This window comes from Bombus huntii, chromosome 6 (genome assembly GCF_024542735.1).
Source record: "Bombus huntii isolate Logan2020A chromosome 6, iyBomHunt1.1, whole genome shotgun sequence".
In the NCBI taxonomy this organism is placed as follows: domain Eukaryota; kingdom Metazoa; phylum Arthropoda; class Insecta; order Hymenoptera; family Apidae; genus Bombus; species Bombus huntii.
In genome coordinates this window covers 11,187,415-11,201,238 of record NC_066243.1, presented here as the reverse complement: position 1 = coordinate 11,201,238, position 13,824 = coordinate 11,187,415, and the positions used below count along the sequence as shown (strand labels likewise).

Sequence of the window (13,824 nt, the reverse complement as noted above, 5' to 3'; positions counted from 1 at the left end):
AAGGGCTGGAACGCAATACGGACAGATTCGTAGCCTGGCCACATCGATGCGAAATTACATGTCAATGTCCACGCGAGAGTATTAGGTTTCGTGATTGACGACGGTTTACTCCGAACCTACAATTGCTTGCAGAACGGTCATAGGTTATCTATTAAGATTGATCCGTGTCGAGGCAAAGCACTATATCAATTAACCGAAAGGCGTGTTCATCCGGCGGCTGGATCAGCCGAAGGCGATCAATCGCGATCTCAAGATATCGATCGACCTGATCGACCAACGATCCAATTTAATCCGTTACGCTCTAGATATTCAGCCTTGGAATTTGTTACTGTTGTGCGAAGTAGAACGACGTTCTTAACATTGAAAAATTACATAGAGTTCCTCTTGCCGTTCAAATTACACGGAACATTCTAAAATTGAACCTATTTAACTCTTTTAGAAACTTGTAGTGCAAGCTTTGAATCAACCAGTAATTTGGACGAATTGCTATTTAAACACGTATTCTTAGAATTTGTCAGTGTTTTCGAAAGCGGAATAAAATTAGAGTTACGGATAAGTCGACCATTATTTGCAATAACGTAACAACGAAGATATTAGGTCGTCCGAAAAGTTTCTTTCGTTTTATAAAGAAATAGTGGATGCACGACATTTTCTGTTTTATATTATTTTATCGAACTACGTATGATCCATTTTGTTCTATCGAGATGAAGATTACAACGTTCGACAGATTAGGTTTCATGTTTGTATAAAGATGCGTTGTTGTAAAAGACGGGTCTGTAAAAGAAAGACACTTTTTGGACAACCTGATGTAATACGAAGTTATGAAACCTTGTAAAAAGAAGAATCGAAACTACGATTTCTGTCATAAATATGATTTCACGTTAGAAACCAAGATTTAGGAAATCCACTTAAATTCGAGCTAAAAAGAATTACAAATTGTATTGTTAAATTAAAAACTAGAGATCTTACTCGTCACTTTACAGATCTACCTGCAAATTAGTCAAATAACCATACACGTCGACTCTCTTAAAGCGTGTATCACGAAAAACTCATGGCACGAAATTCTAGCGATTACCAACAGCGTACTTCATAAATGGAAACAGAAGGAACACGATCGTTTGCGAATACTACCGGACGCGTAATTAACTTTAAAGGCTGGCCAGAGGAGAGTCTGGCTCGTCGCATACTATATTACCGCGCAATTAAGATATAGGTCCCCAAGGAAACCCAGGAGTCAAGCAACTGCCAGCAACAATTTGGTGGTACGTAATTACGCCACCACGAAATAACGCGGGATTTCCAGAGAGCTCTTTGTCTCTTTCTCTCCCCCCTCTCTCTCCCTTGTTCTGTTACTAGAGGGTTTGCAATCGCGGGGCCATTGCCTTCAGGTTATCCGAACCTAAATTGGGTCCATATCGAGCCGAGACGAATAGTTCGGCCCGTAGGGTTATTCGTCTTGTCGAATTAACCGTGCAACTAGCCGGTAGAGTCCGAGAGCCGTGGCGATCGTTTGCCAAGATTGAGGAAAATTGAGGATGAACAGGCCACCGATTTTGGGATTACAAGATTCATGGGAGGTGATAGAGTGTACAGAAGGCGATTTCGAATCGGCAGAACAGATTTTAGGAAGATTCATGGGTCCAAGTAGAAATTCAACATTTTGAGCTTTCTCTCGATTTGCAATTTTGTTACGGTCAAAATTAATGAACAATCGGCAAGGCAAGATTTTACGAAGATTCATGACTTGAAATGGGGAAGTGAATACTTTGTGCCTTCTGTTGGTTTAGAATCTTGTTATGAACAAAGTTTGTGAAATGTTGCGAAATTTCGTAGTTTGGCATGGGCAATTCGATGTTTCTGCTAATAAAATATCATAATTATCAAACGAACGAAAAACGAGGAATTCAATATGTCATATTTTCTGTTGGAATTGTTTTGTTGATAGAATAAAAATTTAGAGAAATGAAAAGAGCAACGGGGTACGGGATTTCGTGAAATACTACGAAAGGTATGCAAAATTCGTTGTGGATGATAAATTATGTGGAAGGTGGTTGATAAAATGGAAGATCGATCGAACAATTGCAAGAACAATTCTATACAATCTCAAACTTCCGATCATTTCTTAAATCCTAAACGTCATCAATCAAAAGTAAGCTTTGCAGTAGCAACGTTCTTAAATTTAATTCGAAATTATCCCCAGTAAGATAACAAGCACGCGACAAGAACTTCAAAGAGCTTCAAACTCGCAATCAGCTGATCGCTGGCCGAGATATTTGATTACGTATCAAAGGAATAAATCGTTCCCGGGTGTTTAGCGAGAATCTTTGTCACGTTTCCCATTCATTACACATAATAGTACGTTTCGTGTGTGGCAAATACAATTTATCGCTCATGGTCATGAAATTCTACGGCCAGATTAACCGATCCTGATATTCCTGATACTTTTACGTCGACGATTCCCTCTTTCATTTAGGTTTACACAACAGAAAATATATGAAAAATGGTATAATTATAATAGAATAATGTTAAAAGTACGACAAAACGATCGTACCGCAAACGATGTAACCGCATAACGAAGTTGAAACTGTGGATCGTATAAATTATATTCGACAAATCGCCGTTGGAACGTAAATGATCAATTAATATTCGCGTTTTCAACTTGTTATAGTTTAAACATAAATCTATTATCAAGAAACATTCGGTACAATCAATGTGTTTTTACGAAGAAAATGTAAGGACATATTTGTTCACTTTTTAAAAAGTTTCACGTGTTTTTAAATTAATAAATCTATCAAAAGCTTTAATTATCAGAGTTGCCGTGCCAATGTTTTTCCGACTCGAAAAATGAATTTTAATTCATCGAGTTTCCAATAGCTTTTAATAAACGCGGATGAGCGTTAACATATCGGGCAGAATTATACTTCAACTAACGAATTTTGTTCAAAAGTATGTAAAACAAGCAGCGTACCATATTATTCTGCAATTTCCAATTTTCTATATGAGGAAAAAAAACCGCTAAATTGCAATCAGCTCGACAATCGGTCGTTTATTTTCCTCTAGTCAAATAAAATATTCCGCGTCCCTTAAGTCTCGATCTAAAAATTGCCTTAATGAATATTTTCTATGAACACATTTCGCTCTGTTCGCGTAAGCATATCTTTCGTACGTTACTAATTATGCTCCATTATTCATCAAACAGCGAGTGTGCGTTAGTGTATTATGTAACTAAAAATAACATAGATAATTAAAGAAATAATTGACATTTTAACCTCGAAGATATATTTTTATATACTTTAACCCTAAAAGAAGTTTCCACGATTTCAAAAGAAAACACACAATTTTCTCAAACTTCTTGGAATCGTAGGATTTAGTTTGCAAGAGCTAAATAATTGACCACGTTTTTTCATAGCAGAATATCCAAAATAGCAGTATCCAAAGCAGTATCCAAAATAAAATTACGTTAATTAACAAACGCGACGCCGATGCGCTACCACGTGTGTTCATTTAAAAAACGACTGTATATTTCACGCGAAGCATAAATCGTTGGAAAATTTGATAATCTCACCTGGACAGCGGGCTGCTGATGATGTAATGCGTGTAGTAAAATATACTGGCGACGGAGACGAGCAACAGCGCCGCGACGCATCGTTTCACCGTGGCCTGCTTGACGACGCAGCGCGGACCGACGGCGCTTAGTAAAGGAACGCCAGCCTCGACCGCGGAAATCTTCATCACCATCGTCTCATCCGACGAGGTAACGGTTTGTCTCTCAGATTAGTCCTGGATCGTTCTACTCAGCTCGTGGAGACGTAAAACGGACCGTGAACACGCCGAATCGTGGTCGCAGCCGCGCCGACAGTCCCTGACTTCCGGAAACAAGGATATCCTTTTCTTTCGCTGGGCATCGGCTCTGCTCATAGTCGTCCACGCTCTTTCTCGCCGATATCTCTTGAATATCTTGCCTCGAGAGGATCGAATCTGTCTGCGAGAGCCACTCGAAACCTCGATCGAATACGCTTCGTCGAAGATCAACGTGGAACCAATCCGGTCTTCAAACACGATCTCGAATTTTCGAGAATTGTCCAGCTAAAATCGAGGATCTTTTGGAAAGAGGAATCACCGATCGATAAATCGAAAGTTTCCTTTGTCTTTTCTTCGTTTCAGAAAGAATTTATTCCGCGTTTCCCGCGTAACGCAATATTTATTAACGATCGAAAATACGAATAAAGTTCCGGCCTTTCGTTATTCTTCGTTCTTCCTTTTTTTATCTTATTTTTTTTCTTTTCTTTTTTTCTTTTTGAGGGTTGCGTCAGCTCGAAGCTAGAACCTCAGTTCGTGAGCGATGGGTCCAGGATCGAATCCGACCCGTGCTTTAAAAAACATCGATGATAGCTCAAGGATAAGGAACAGATCGCCACTTGTTGCGTTTCCACGACGGCAGCACGATCACCATTTTGCGAGCAGCACGGGGTCGCGCCGTCCATCGCAGTCGTTTTTAACCCATTTGGCTAAGGTTCCCTCCGATGGATCCACTCTTCTTGGTTTCTCAGCGATCTGTGCCTCGGATCCTCGACATTCTTCTCATCTGCGTATCGACGAATATTCTCGATATTGTTCGTTCGAGACCATATCGCGACTTTCGTCGGACGATTATCGTGAAATACGGCTCTGCGCTACTAAGAAGAATACCTTAGATGAACGTGAGAGGATCTCCAAAGTCCAGAAAGTCCAAGTGAAACCGTGTTGGAAATTCTTCAGCCGGCACGGCTGGAACGTTGGTGAAATTCGGCCTCAGCTTCTAGCTTCGGTTGTACGGTTAACTGATTTCACGGTACCGCCATTTGTTACAGCGTACGACTGCTTCAAGATATCTTTTGTCTCGTAGACGCGCGTGCAAAGCTATTCACTCGTAAATTTTCGAGACCTTCTTGCTCTTCTAGCTTCTGTGCTTGTCTCCACCCTGTTCTTAACGTGTGTCGTGCACGTCGTTCCTTTCTTTCCTGGTCTCCGAGGTGGCCCAACCCTCTTTCTACCTGTCAATTAGGGACGATGGAAAGCTACGATGCTCCCCAGTTGGAACGATTTTCGAGCGTTACCCCATCGCCTTTATCGATCTCGTTCGTGCTACGTTCCTGGCTTCCCTTGTTTCGCTCCTTCTGCAACAGTCAACGTGGAATGTCCATTGAACGAACGATGAACAACAAACGGGACGATTATGCTTCTCTATTGGAAGTTGAAGGATCGATTCCCAATGCTCGAAGGATATTCTTGTAGAAGGGATGGTGAGAAGAAAGGTGAGGATTTTGAGAATTACATCGTTTGGGAACAAATCGATACTGGGATGATTGGGTAGGTCAATTGGTGTTTTATACGAAACAATCGTATCGTGATTTGTACGGGAATCTCTCAGAAGCGAAATTGATCAACTTTATTTTTTATAGACTTCTCAGTTTCTCAGAACTGAAAGTATTTATATCCAAAAGTTACATAAATAATGGTAAATTGCAGGAACAATCGTAATATTCGACGATTGCTATTCTAGAGTTAATCAGTACAGCTTCTAAGTAATTTATGTAAAACAACGTATACGCAGTGGTGGATAGAAGAGAGTTTAAAGGACGAGCAGTATAAAAAGCACCACAACTGTAGAAAAAAAAGTTACAATTGCAAAAAGCTTGGTACAATAAAGTCACCATTAATGTATTGTGATTGTTGTACACAACGATGAATTTTAAACTTTTTTTTTGTCCACCACTATATAATAGATAAACGCATGGTATGGGATATAAAAAACGTTCCAGTACGATTATTTGTTTAAACAGGTCTAAGAATAAATATCATAAGAAATCGTGAGAAAATTTCACGGTGGATATCCGTAATCGAAAGTAATTTTCAAAAGAGATTTTATAAAACTCTGTCCATAGCGTCACTACAAAAGCGTAAAGAATTAAACAAACTTCAAATCAGTGAAATAATAATATTAATATAGTAATAATATAGCATTAGTAATACAGTAATATATGATATATAAAATAAAATATATAATTCCCAGAGAATTCTAATTTTTCTGTACAATTATTTACCCGCAACGAATCTAAAAATCTCATTTGTAAAAAAAAAAAAAAGGAAAAATCACAAAAAAGAAACCGAGAACGACTCGATATGACTCCAATAGTCACGAAGACCACAGAAGAACTAGGACGTCGATAACGAATAACTGATACATCATCGCGCAGCAACTTGTCTCTGGAGTCCGATAATAAACCAGTAGAAAGGGGGATGCAAAAATCGAGGCAGACCTGGACATAATCGAGCGATCGGTGAGGCCAGCCCCGAGACCGCCATCAAAAAACGATTAAACACCGCGCAACGACAAGCGGAGCGATCAGGTCGCTCGACAACTCCAATTAATCGATCGTACTTCCGCGGAATGGCGTTGCAATTTCAACCGACTCGGTCCAACATCGCAGGTTCGTCTCTTTTCTCTCTAATTTTTTCCCGTCGATCGTACATCGGTCGTAGCAAGAAGTCCATTAATCAACCACCCCCGCAGCGATGCGAGTCTTTGTCATGGGGACCGTGCGCCTCTATCTGTATCGTTTCAAAGAGAGCGTTCCCTTCAACTTTCCCCTGGAGGATAGCAGGAAAAGGACAGAGAAGGATTCGGACAAAAAGAAAGAGAAAAAAGAGGAGGCGGGAAAGGAAGGTAGGAAAATAAATTGAAAATGATCCGGCGAAGGGTAGAAGGATGACCGGGTTGGCGAATGGGGTAGAATCGACGCCAAGAAGATTCTCTCGAGAAGAATATCGTCCTTCGTTCGTCGCTTCCATGTGCCCCTTGAGAGCTGACCTAACATTTTTCCAACCGAGGAGTACTGACGCCTCTCGCGAATAAGAACAGAGTTTGCTATTCGTGGATGAATGTAGAATTTAATTACGCGAGCTTTTAGAGAGCGGAGAATATTTGAGAGGAAAGAAACGAGAGTTTGGGAAAATTTGAGAACGATTGGTTGAACAAGAGTTTGACTGTTTGATCGTTGTAGTAACTTTTGTGACGTAACTCTTCCTGCTATTTGACGCTGAAGTGCTATTTATGCTCTCGTTTTACTTTCCTTATAACTGGAAAAAATCTCGTAGGAAATATCTATTTACTGCTTCTTATAAATTACACTCGTAGTTCATTAGAGAATTACGTACATAACATTCGATCACGTGTCTACGAAATTAAATTTTCATCGATATATTGTTTTCTAAACGTTTATGTATAAATGAAATCCTATCGATTTGTCGTGTAAGCTACTACAATGCACAGTATACACACAGTATATAACGTACTACAATGTAGATAGAAGAACAAAGGAGAAATTAATATTGAAATCAATACAGACGTTATATTAACTACCTCGTAGAATAAGCACAAAATCTCCACTCCATTCTACTACTCTGATTTTTCAACTCTTTCGTTTCATTCATATATTCTCCTATTTCTTGAAAAACCAAACATTCGTTTCCGATCAATCTCGTTCGCAATCTCATTCTTGAAACACCATCTTAAACGAATACACTGACAAAATTTCAAGTATTTCTAGGCTACGCGTAGAAAACTCAGTGTTCCAAACAATACCGATCCCCGAAATGATAAACGAGCCCAAAAAATGCGCCTTATTAAATCCCATCGGTGCATTCAGCAAAAATGTACCGAGGGGTCCGGTCGAACGATTCACTCAAAAAAAAAAAAAAAGAAAAAAAAAAAAGAAAAAATATTGCTTTTTCACTTCACAGACATATATCTCCAGTTTGACGAGGCTTGGTCTCGCGATGGAAAAAGTTCGCGAACCGGCTCCGGCCAAAAAGGCAGAAAAAGAAGGAAACGACGAATCAGAGTCAAGCCAAACGACAGATGGAGAGAGTAGGACAGAAGCCTGAGGGCCAGAACGGAATGCATTTGCCAGATTAAAACGCCATTGGAGTGCATCGAGGTGCCTGTAAATATGCTTGTGGAAGGACGAACGAGCCGACGAACGAGCCGGGGTTTTCCCTTGGATGAAATTGGATCTGCGCGATTCCAAACTCTCTCTCTCAGCCAGACAAACGAACGTTTTCGCCTTCTACTCTGGTTCGTTCGCCGGAGCTGCTCCAAGCCGGAAGAAAGATGACTCCATTTGGAGGAATAATCAGCGGAAGCTCGCGTGATCATTTCGCGGCGATCGAGCAGCGCTCTTTTGCCCTCCTTCCCCTTATCCTCTCGCGGCGTGCAATCTAACCGGAACGCTGCGCTGCACCTACGTGCGGATCCGCCCTTTAAATCCGCGCACGTGATGCATCCGACTAACGACCCACTCGGGGAGCCAAAACGTGTCTCTTGAATTAAGCACCGCTCAGCCTCGTACGTTTCGAGGGGATACAGAATTACCGCGGTGCGATGAATTATTCAGATAACGAAATGTGTAGAGGTGTGTGTATTTGCACCGGGAATTTTTGTTTTCGATTAAATTTTCAGCTTACGGCTCGTTTTGGACCAGATACAAAAGGGATGCGATCGAATTTGCATTTGAGGCGTTTTCTTACAGGACAAGCAGGGTGATTTCGTTGGATTTCTTGGATTTTTCTCTTTGATAGGATTTTTCATGATAGGATGTACAATCAGACGATGCCAATTGAGGATGATTCAAGCGATAAGGTTGTTCGTGCATGTTTAATTGGTGAAAAATGAAGACTAACGTGTATTAACTTGTATATTGGTTGAATGAAACGGTTGAAAGGGGTGAACGAAAGTACGAATGTAGAATTTGTTAAGCGATGAGATTAACTTGCATCGGAAACTTTTGTGGAAAGAATATGTTTGCTTTTTTCGATATGTACTAACATTGCTTCACTGCTTGTTCATTCTTTTATTCTTGTTTGTCTCGTTATTTGATAACAATTCTTATTAAATATTAATTAGATTATTGAAATGAGAATGTGATTATTCGTTCAATGAGAAAGTTTCACTTTCGTTGATTAAAAATCATCAGTAGTCTGTTCGATATCATTCTGTTAATGTGAACGTCTTATTTTTCTGTACTATTATTAATCGTCAATAGTTTGTTATATCTTAAAGATCAAACAATTTGTTGATTCTTATCCAAGTTTAAATGAATTTCATGTTAGATTATAAAATTCAAGAAGCATTATATATATAGGGTATATGTGGTAACGATAAATCATTGTTTCGGCGAAACGAGCGACGATTTTTTCAGGACAGAGCCCAGAGACACAAGGATCGGGGAAACAGTATTTCCGAACGATTTCCCACTGTCACCGCTATTTCTCACCGTGCGGCCGAACCTTTCCGTTCCTTTCGACGCGGGACAAAGAGCCTTGAAATCAACATCCTCCCTATAGGAGATGCTTTTAAAAATTCTTACACGTAGTAACTATTTCTCACGTGAAATAACCATTTCTTGGATCTACGTGTTAATAAGATAACATTTGTTCTCATGTTCTAATTGTATTCTATTAAACGTGTAAGTACAATAATTTTTAACAGGTTATCATACTAGTTCAAATGTTTTTCTATCTTGTGGCATTTTTAAAAAGATCTGACCTCGTGTGGTAATTTATATACATCAATAAAACGATAAAGAAACGATTTCGAAAATAGAAAAGAAAAGTCATTGCGTCTAAACTTACGTTTGAATATACTTTCAAAATCTCTGTTGCAATCCACAGAATCCACAATTCCAATATACCAGAGGAGTATTCTCTCCAAAAAAGCTTGCACCCCTTTTTCCTTTTCTTACAATCTAGACACAGCAATCTCGCAGCCAATTAAATTCCAAAACCTCTCTCTACCGTGTACAATTTTCCTCTGGAAGTCTAGACGTGACGCAGAAGATACTTCGCGTGCAACATATAGTAGCGGACAAAAGAAAGTCTAAATCTTACAAAAATACCATGATTTTACAGAATTGTATTTAACAAAAACAATGAATAAATGTAATATTTATATAGTCCAGAACAGGCTTACGGTCTACTGACAAATATCTAATACAAAAATTACCAATATACACAGATGAATTACTAAACTGTAGATGTTTATGTATTTATTAGTGTACAGAACGCGCATAATATCGAAAACTGCATAGAACACCCAAAGTATAGTATTTGCTTTATATTTAATTATACCTGCATTATACGGATATGATATTCGTACAATAGCAAGTACTATAGCTTGAGTATATTATATTTTCTTACATATTATTCCTTGCACAAATCTTTTTAATTTCATACAAATATAAATAAAATAACAATTATTACACCTCGTACATTGCATATTCGACAGATTAAAATGTGTCAAACGAAGCTCTGTCTAGTCGTACTCGTAAAAATCTGAATTTTCACAATTATTCTCAGTCTATAAATTACTTAGCAACTGTGAACTTTCTCTTGTCCGCAACTGTACTACTTAAGACCCGACAAACCCATGGATTTTTGCAGTTTCGCTGCGTGTGCGTAAACCAATCCGCTCTCGGACGTATCAGGACTGTGTTACATTATAACGTAACGGGATGCGCGAGAGAGAACGCGTAACAGAAACACGATGGGCGTGGATTTTATTTCACGCGTCTATCACGTGCTCTGCAAACGAATTGCACGACGAAACGCTAGCCGTAAACGACCACAGTTTTTCCATTATAAATCTTGCTTCTAAACTTCCTGCGTTTCTGGCTGCACTTGCGGAAGGGTTTATAATCGGGAAACGATCATCCCTTGCTTGACATACGCGGAGACGAGGGTGAACGTGTAGGTTTCGAAGCTGTCTATTTAGTGATTTGTGGAGTATAGCGTTTGATTGGTGAAATGGTGGCTGTTGCGCGTGACAGTGAGTGGGATTGTTCGGTCTTCTTTTGATTTTAGCAGTGCTAGGGTTGTTTAACTCATCGAACGGTAGGAATGGACATTTACGTCACGCTTCGGCTCGGTTATATGTGAAGATCGTAGGAAAGGAATATGACAAGCAATTAAAAAATAATTAGTTCCAATCACTATACGAAAATTGTCATTCTTAATTCGTTGTCCAATCGGATATGTATTTTATATTCTGTTGAATAGTGCGCAAAGTTCGTTGTTACAATACGTTCTTAGTTCTCAGCAAAATTGCGAAGATGTATCGCTTACTTTGAGAAAACCTATTTTTGAGCCTAAGAACTTGTTCTTTTTATCTTAACCATCGAAACAAAAAAGTAGGCGAACTTGTTTATCGCGTTTTTCTACTGTGTTTCTCATATTGAAATTTCTACCAAAACAGAGAGAGAAAGCTGCTTTTCGTTTTTACAGATGTTCCTCATATTTCATGATATCATTCAGACAATTGTATTTCGCAAATAACCATAATTGGAAGTATGTAAAAAATCCTGTTATTTGAAGAGTTGTTTGAAGAAAGTGGGATATGTAAATCGAGGATAGAGATTTATTTTCTATGCTTTGTTACGCTGTAGAGAAAACTCGCTAAGGGGGAGAAAATCCGCCGAAACTAATGTTCTTCGACCCACGTCTGTTAAGATCTTTTTGCTCCTTTTCATGAATACTATTGCTCAAGTTTGGCACCAACTTTTATAAACACCCAGTATACCTACTTAAATAAGACACCATTATTAGTCGGTATTGTATGTTTTCACGAATCGTTCTCTGTTGACTGATCGATCGAATGCCAGTGTCCGTGTCGGAACAATGCCGGCATTGAACCGTTCCGTGTCGGATACGATTAACATAAATCCGCTTTAATGCCTCAAACTCTGGTACCCAAGATATACCAACTTCTCGTATCAAATTTAACGCACATGATGAAACGAAGAAATCGATCGTCCTTGCGATTGGTAAACTAAAATCGCGTAAGTAAACCTTAGAGATAAGACAATAGATATCCGGTTGAGCCGTGTCGTCGCGAAATTAACCGGGCTGTTTTCCGGCTAGCAAAGTCTCCTATTCGATAATTCAGCGAACTCAGTCTCTGGAATGGCTCGTGGAAGCCAGTGCTGGAGTACCGTGAACCGAAAGGTATCGCGATGGCGCGCGGCGATAATTGCTCGCTCCGAAAAGGCCATAACTCACGCTGCGCGCCGCGGACGCAGAATTTCAAAGGAGATTTTAATGGTCGAAGTTGCTCGTGATTGGTCGCCTGTGAAATGCGGCCGTCGAACCGTTGGACAAAAAATTAATTTCAAATCGGATTTCAACCGTGGCCGAGCTCGCGAATCTCGGCGACGTCACGTGCCGCGCGTTTAATCGATGATATTTCAGGGCTGATAATCGCGTACCCGCCAGTGATAATGACGCAGGATTCTTTGCACGCGTTCAATTTCATCGTTAATGGTGTCTTTTTGTGGAAGAATCGTTTGCTCTCGCTCGAATGGAAAGATAATCGATTAATAGGTCGAGGAAGATGAAAGAATTTGAGCGATGAGGGACAGAAAGATTGTCGGCGAAAAAAATTGGTGGTCGGTGACGGAAGAAATGGAAGATAAAAGTGCTGAATTTATGGTTAATACTTCCGGAATCGATACTGTGTGCGCAAGACGTTAACAATTTTATTAAACGAGTTGTTCAGATTTTTTGTTCCTTTTTTTTTTTTAACGATGCACAAAAGAATTAGACTCTCACGTTGATTTCTTTTCCTGCTTCTTGTGTTTGTATATCTTTTTTAAATTACTGCCATACTATAGCGACAGCATACGAAGCTTACGGAATTTTCATTTTCTTGATTGGTGCAATAAAACCATCCTGAACGGTTGATGCTGTAATTGTTTTAAATAGCATTATGGAAATATATGCGGAAAGTTTTCATTGTTAATCCCCTTATTGGTAAATGTTATCGTTATAGTCGTTGGGATATTTATTCCAATTCGTGAATATGTCAACGAGCAGTCTGGAAGTTTAAAGCGGGCAAAGCCCGATTTTTTCACAGAGAGCAGCAAAGAATTTTATGCCCGTGAAACGTCTAAGTTTGTTTTAGTTGTTTCGCCCTCAAGTACCTTTGTGCAAACCCTCGACTGTCGATTTAAAACTTTTCACGCGCCAACATATCTACGCCGGATTTTAAGGTCGCAAATTAACATGCGGAATATATCCAATGTTCCTTTTTCCCGGAATGAAAAAGCAATCCCACCCTAAACGAAATTTAATTAAATCGTAAAGTCCTCGACTTTGATGCGAAGCTCGGATTCTAATTTGTCATTGGACCTCCGTGCTGAAATATAAGTTTCGTTTGCTAAACGTTTTATTCTGTGGCGAGAAACGTGGCAAATTTGAGATTAAACAGAACGAGCCTGCAACGTAGAATCAACCGAGGGAAAACTTTATATCTGTGTCAATTTTTATAGTTGTAGGAGATCGAGTTGAAAATTTCTTACAAAATTACAACGAATTCTAAATTATTTCAAATGCAGTACCTAGGTCATAAATAAAAAAAGGAGAACTATTTCGCGCACACGTATATCTTTTATTAAGATAAATCTCCTTTGTAACCATTTTAATTATTTCTCTGTAATTTGATATTAGTTCACTATGCATGGAATTTTAAATGAAACGCATTAATTATTTCAGCTTTGAATATTACGAATAGACTGACTGATTATTTATTCCTTACATTCCAAAAAATAATTAATTCATTAAAAAGTTGATGAGAAGATCCATCCAGCCAGTGTTTAACGATAATGTTTGTTGAAAATACGTATAAAAATCACACACTGTTAAAAAAGCCACTGGTGGATTTACAGCATTCTACCGTTAAACCAAACTACATCGTATCGACTGATTACTTCAGCCAATAACAATAATCAAACA

At 39.1% G+C, this 13,824-nt stretch overlaps 1 protein-coding gene across 3 annotated transcripts in view; it reads right to left on the bottom strand.

Moving 5' to 3' along the window:
• Positions 1–13,824, bottom strand: part of LOC126866438 (bifunctional heparan sulfate N-deacetylase/N-sulfotransferase) — a 365,667-nt gene that overhangs the window by 89,827 nt on the left and 262,016 nt on the right. For all 3 annotated transcript variants that reach the window (XM_050620010.1, XM_050620012.1, XM_050620011.1), the window contains one exon: positions 3,566–5,156. In XM_050620010.1, coding sequence (XP_050475967.1) covers positions 3,566–3,738 — 173 coding nt within the window. In that variant the 5' untranslated portion in view covers positions 3,739–5,156. The remainder of the gene's footprint in view (positions 1–3,565; positions 5,157–13,824) is intronic.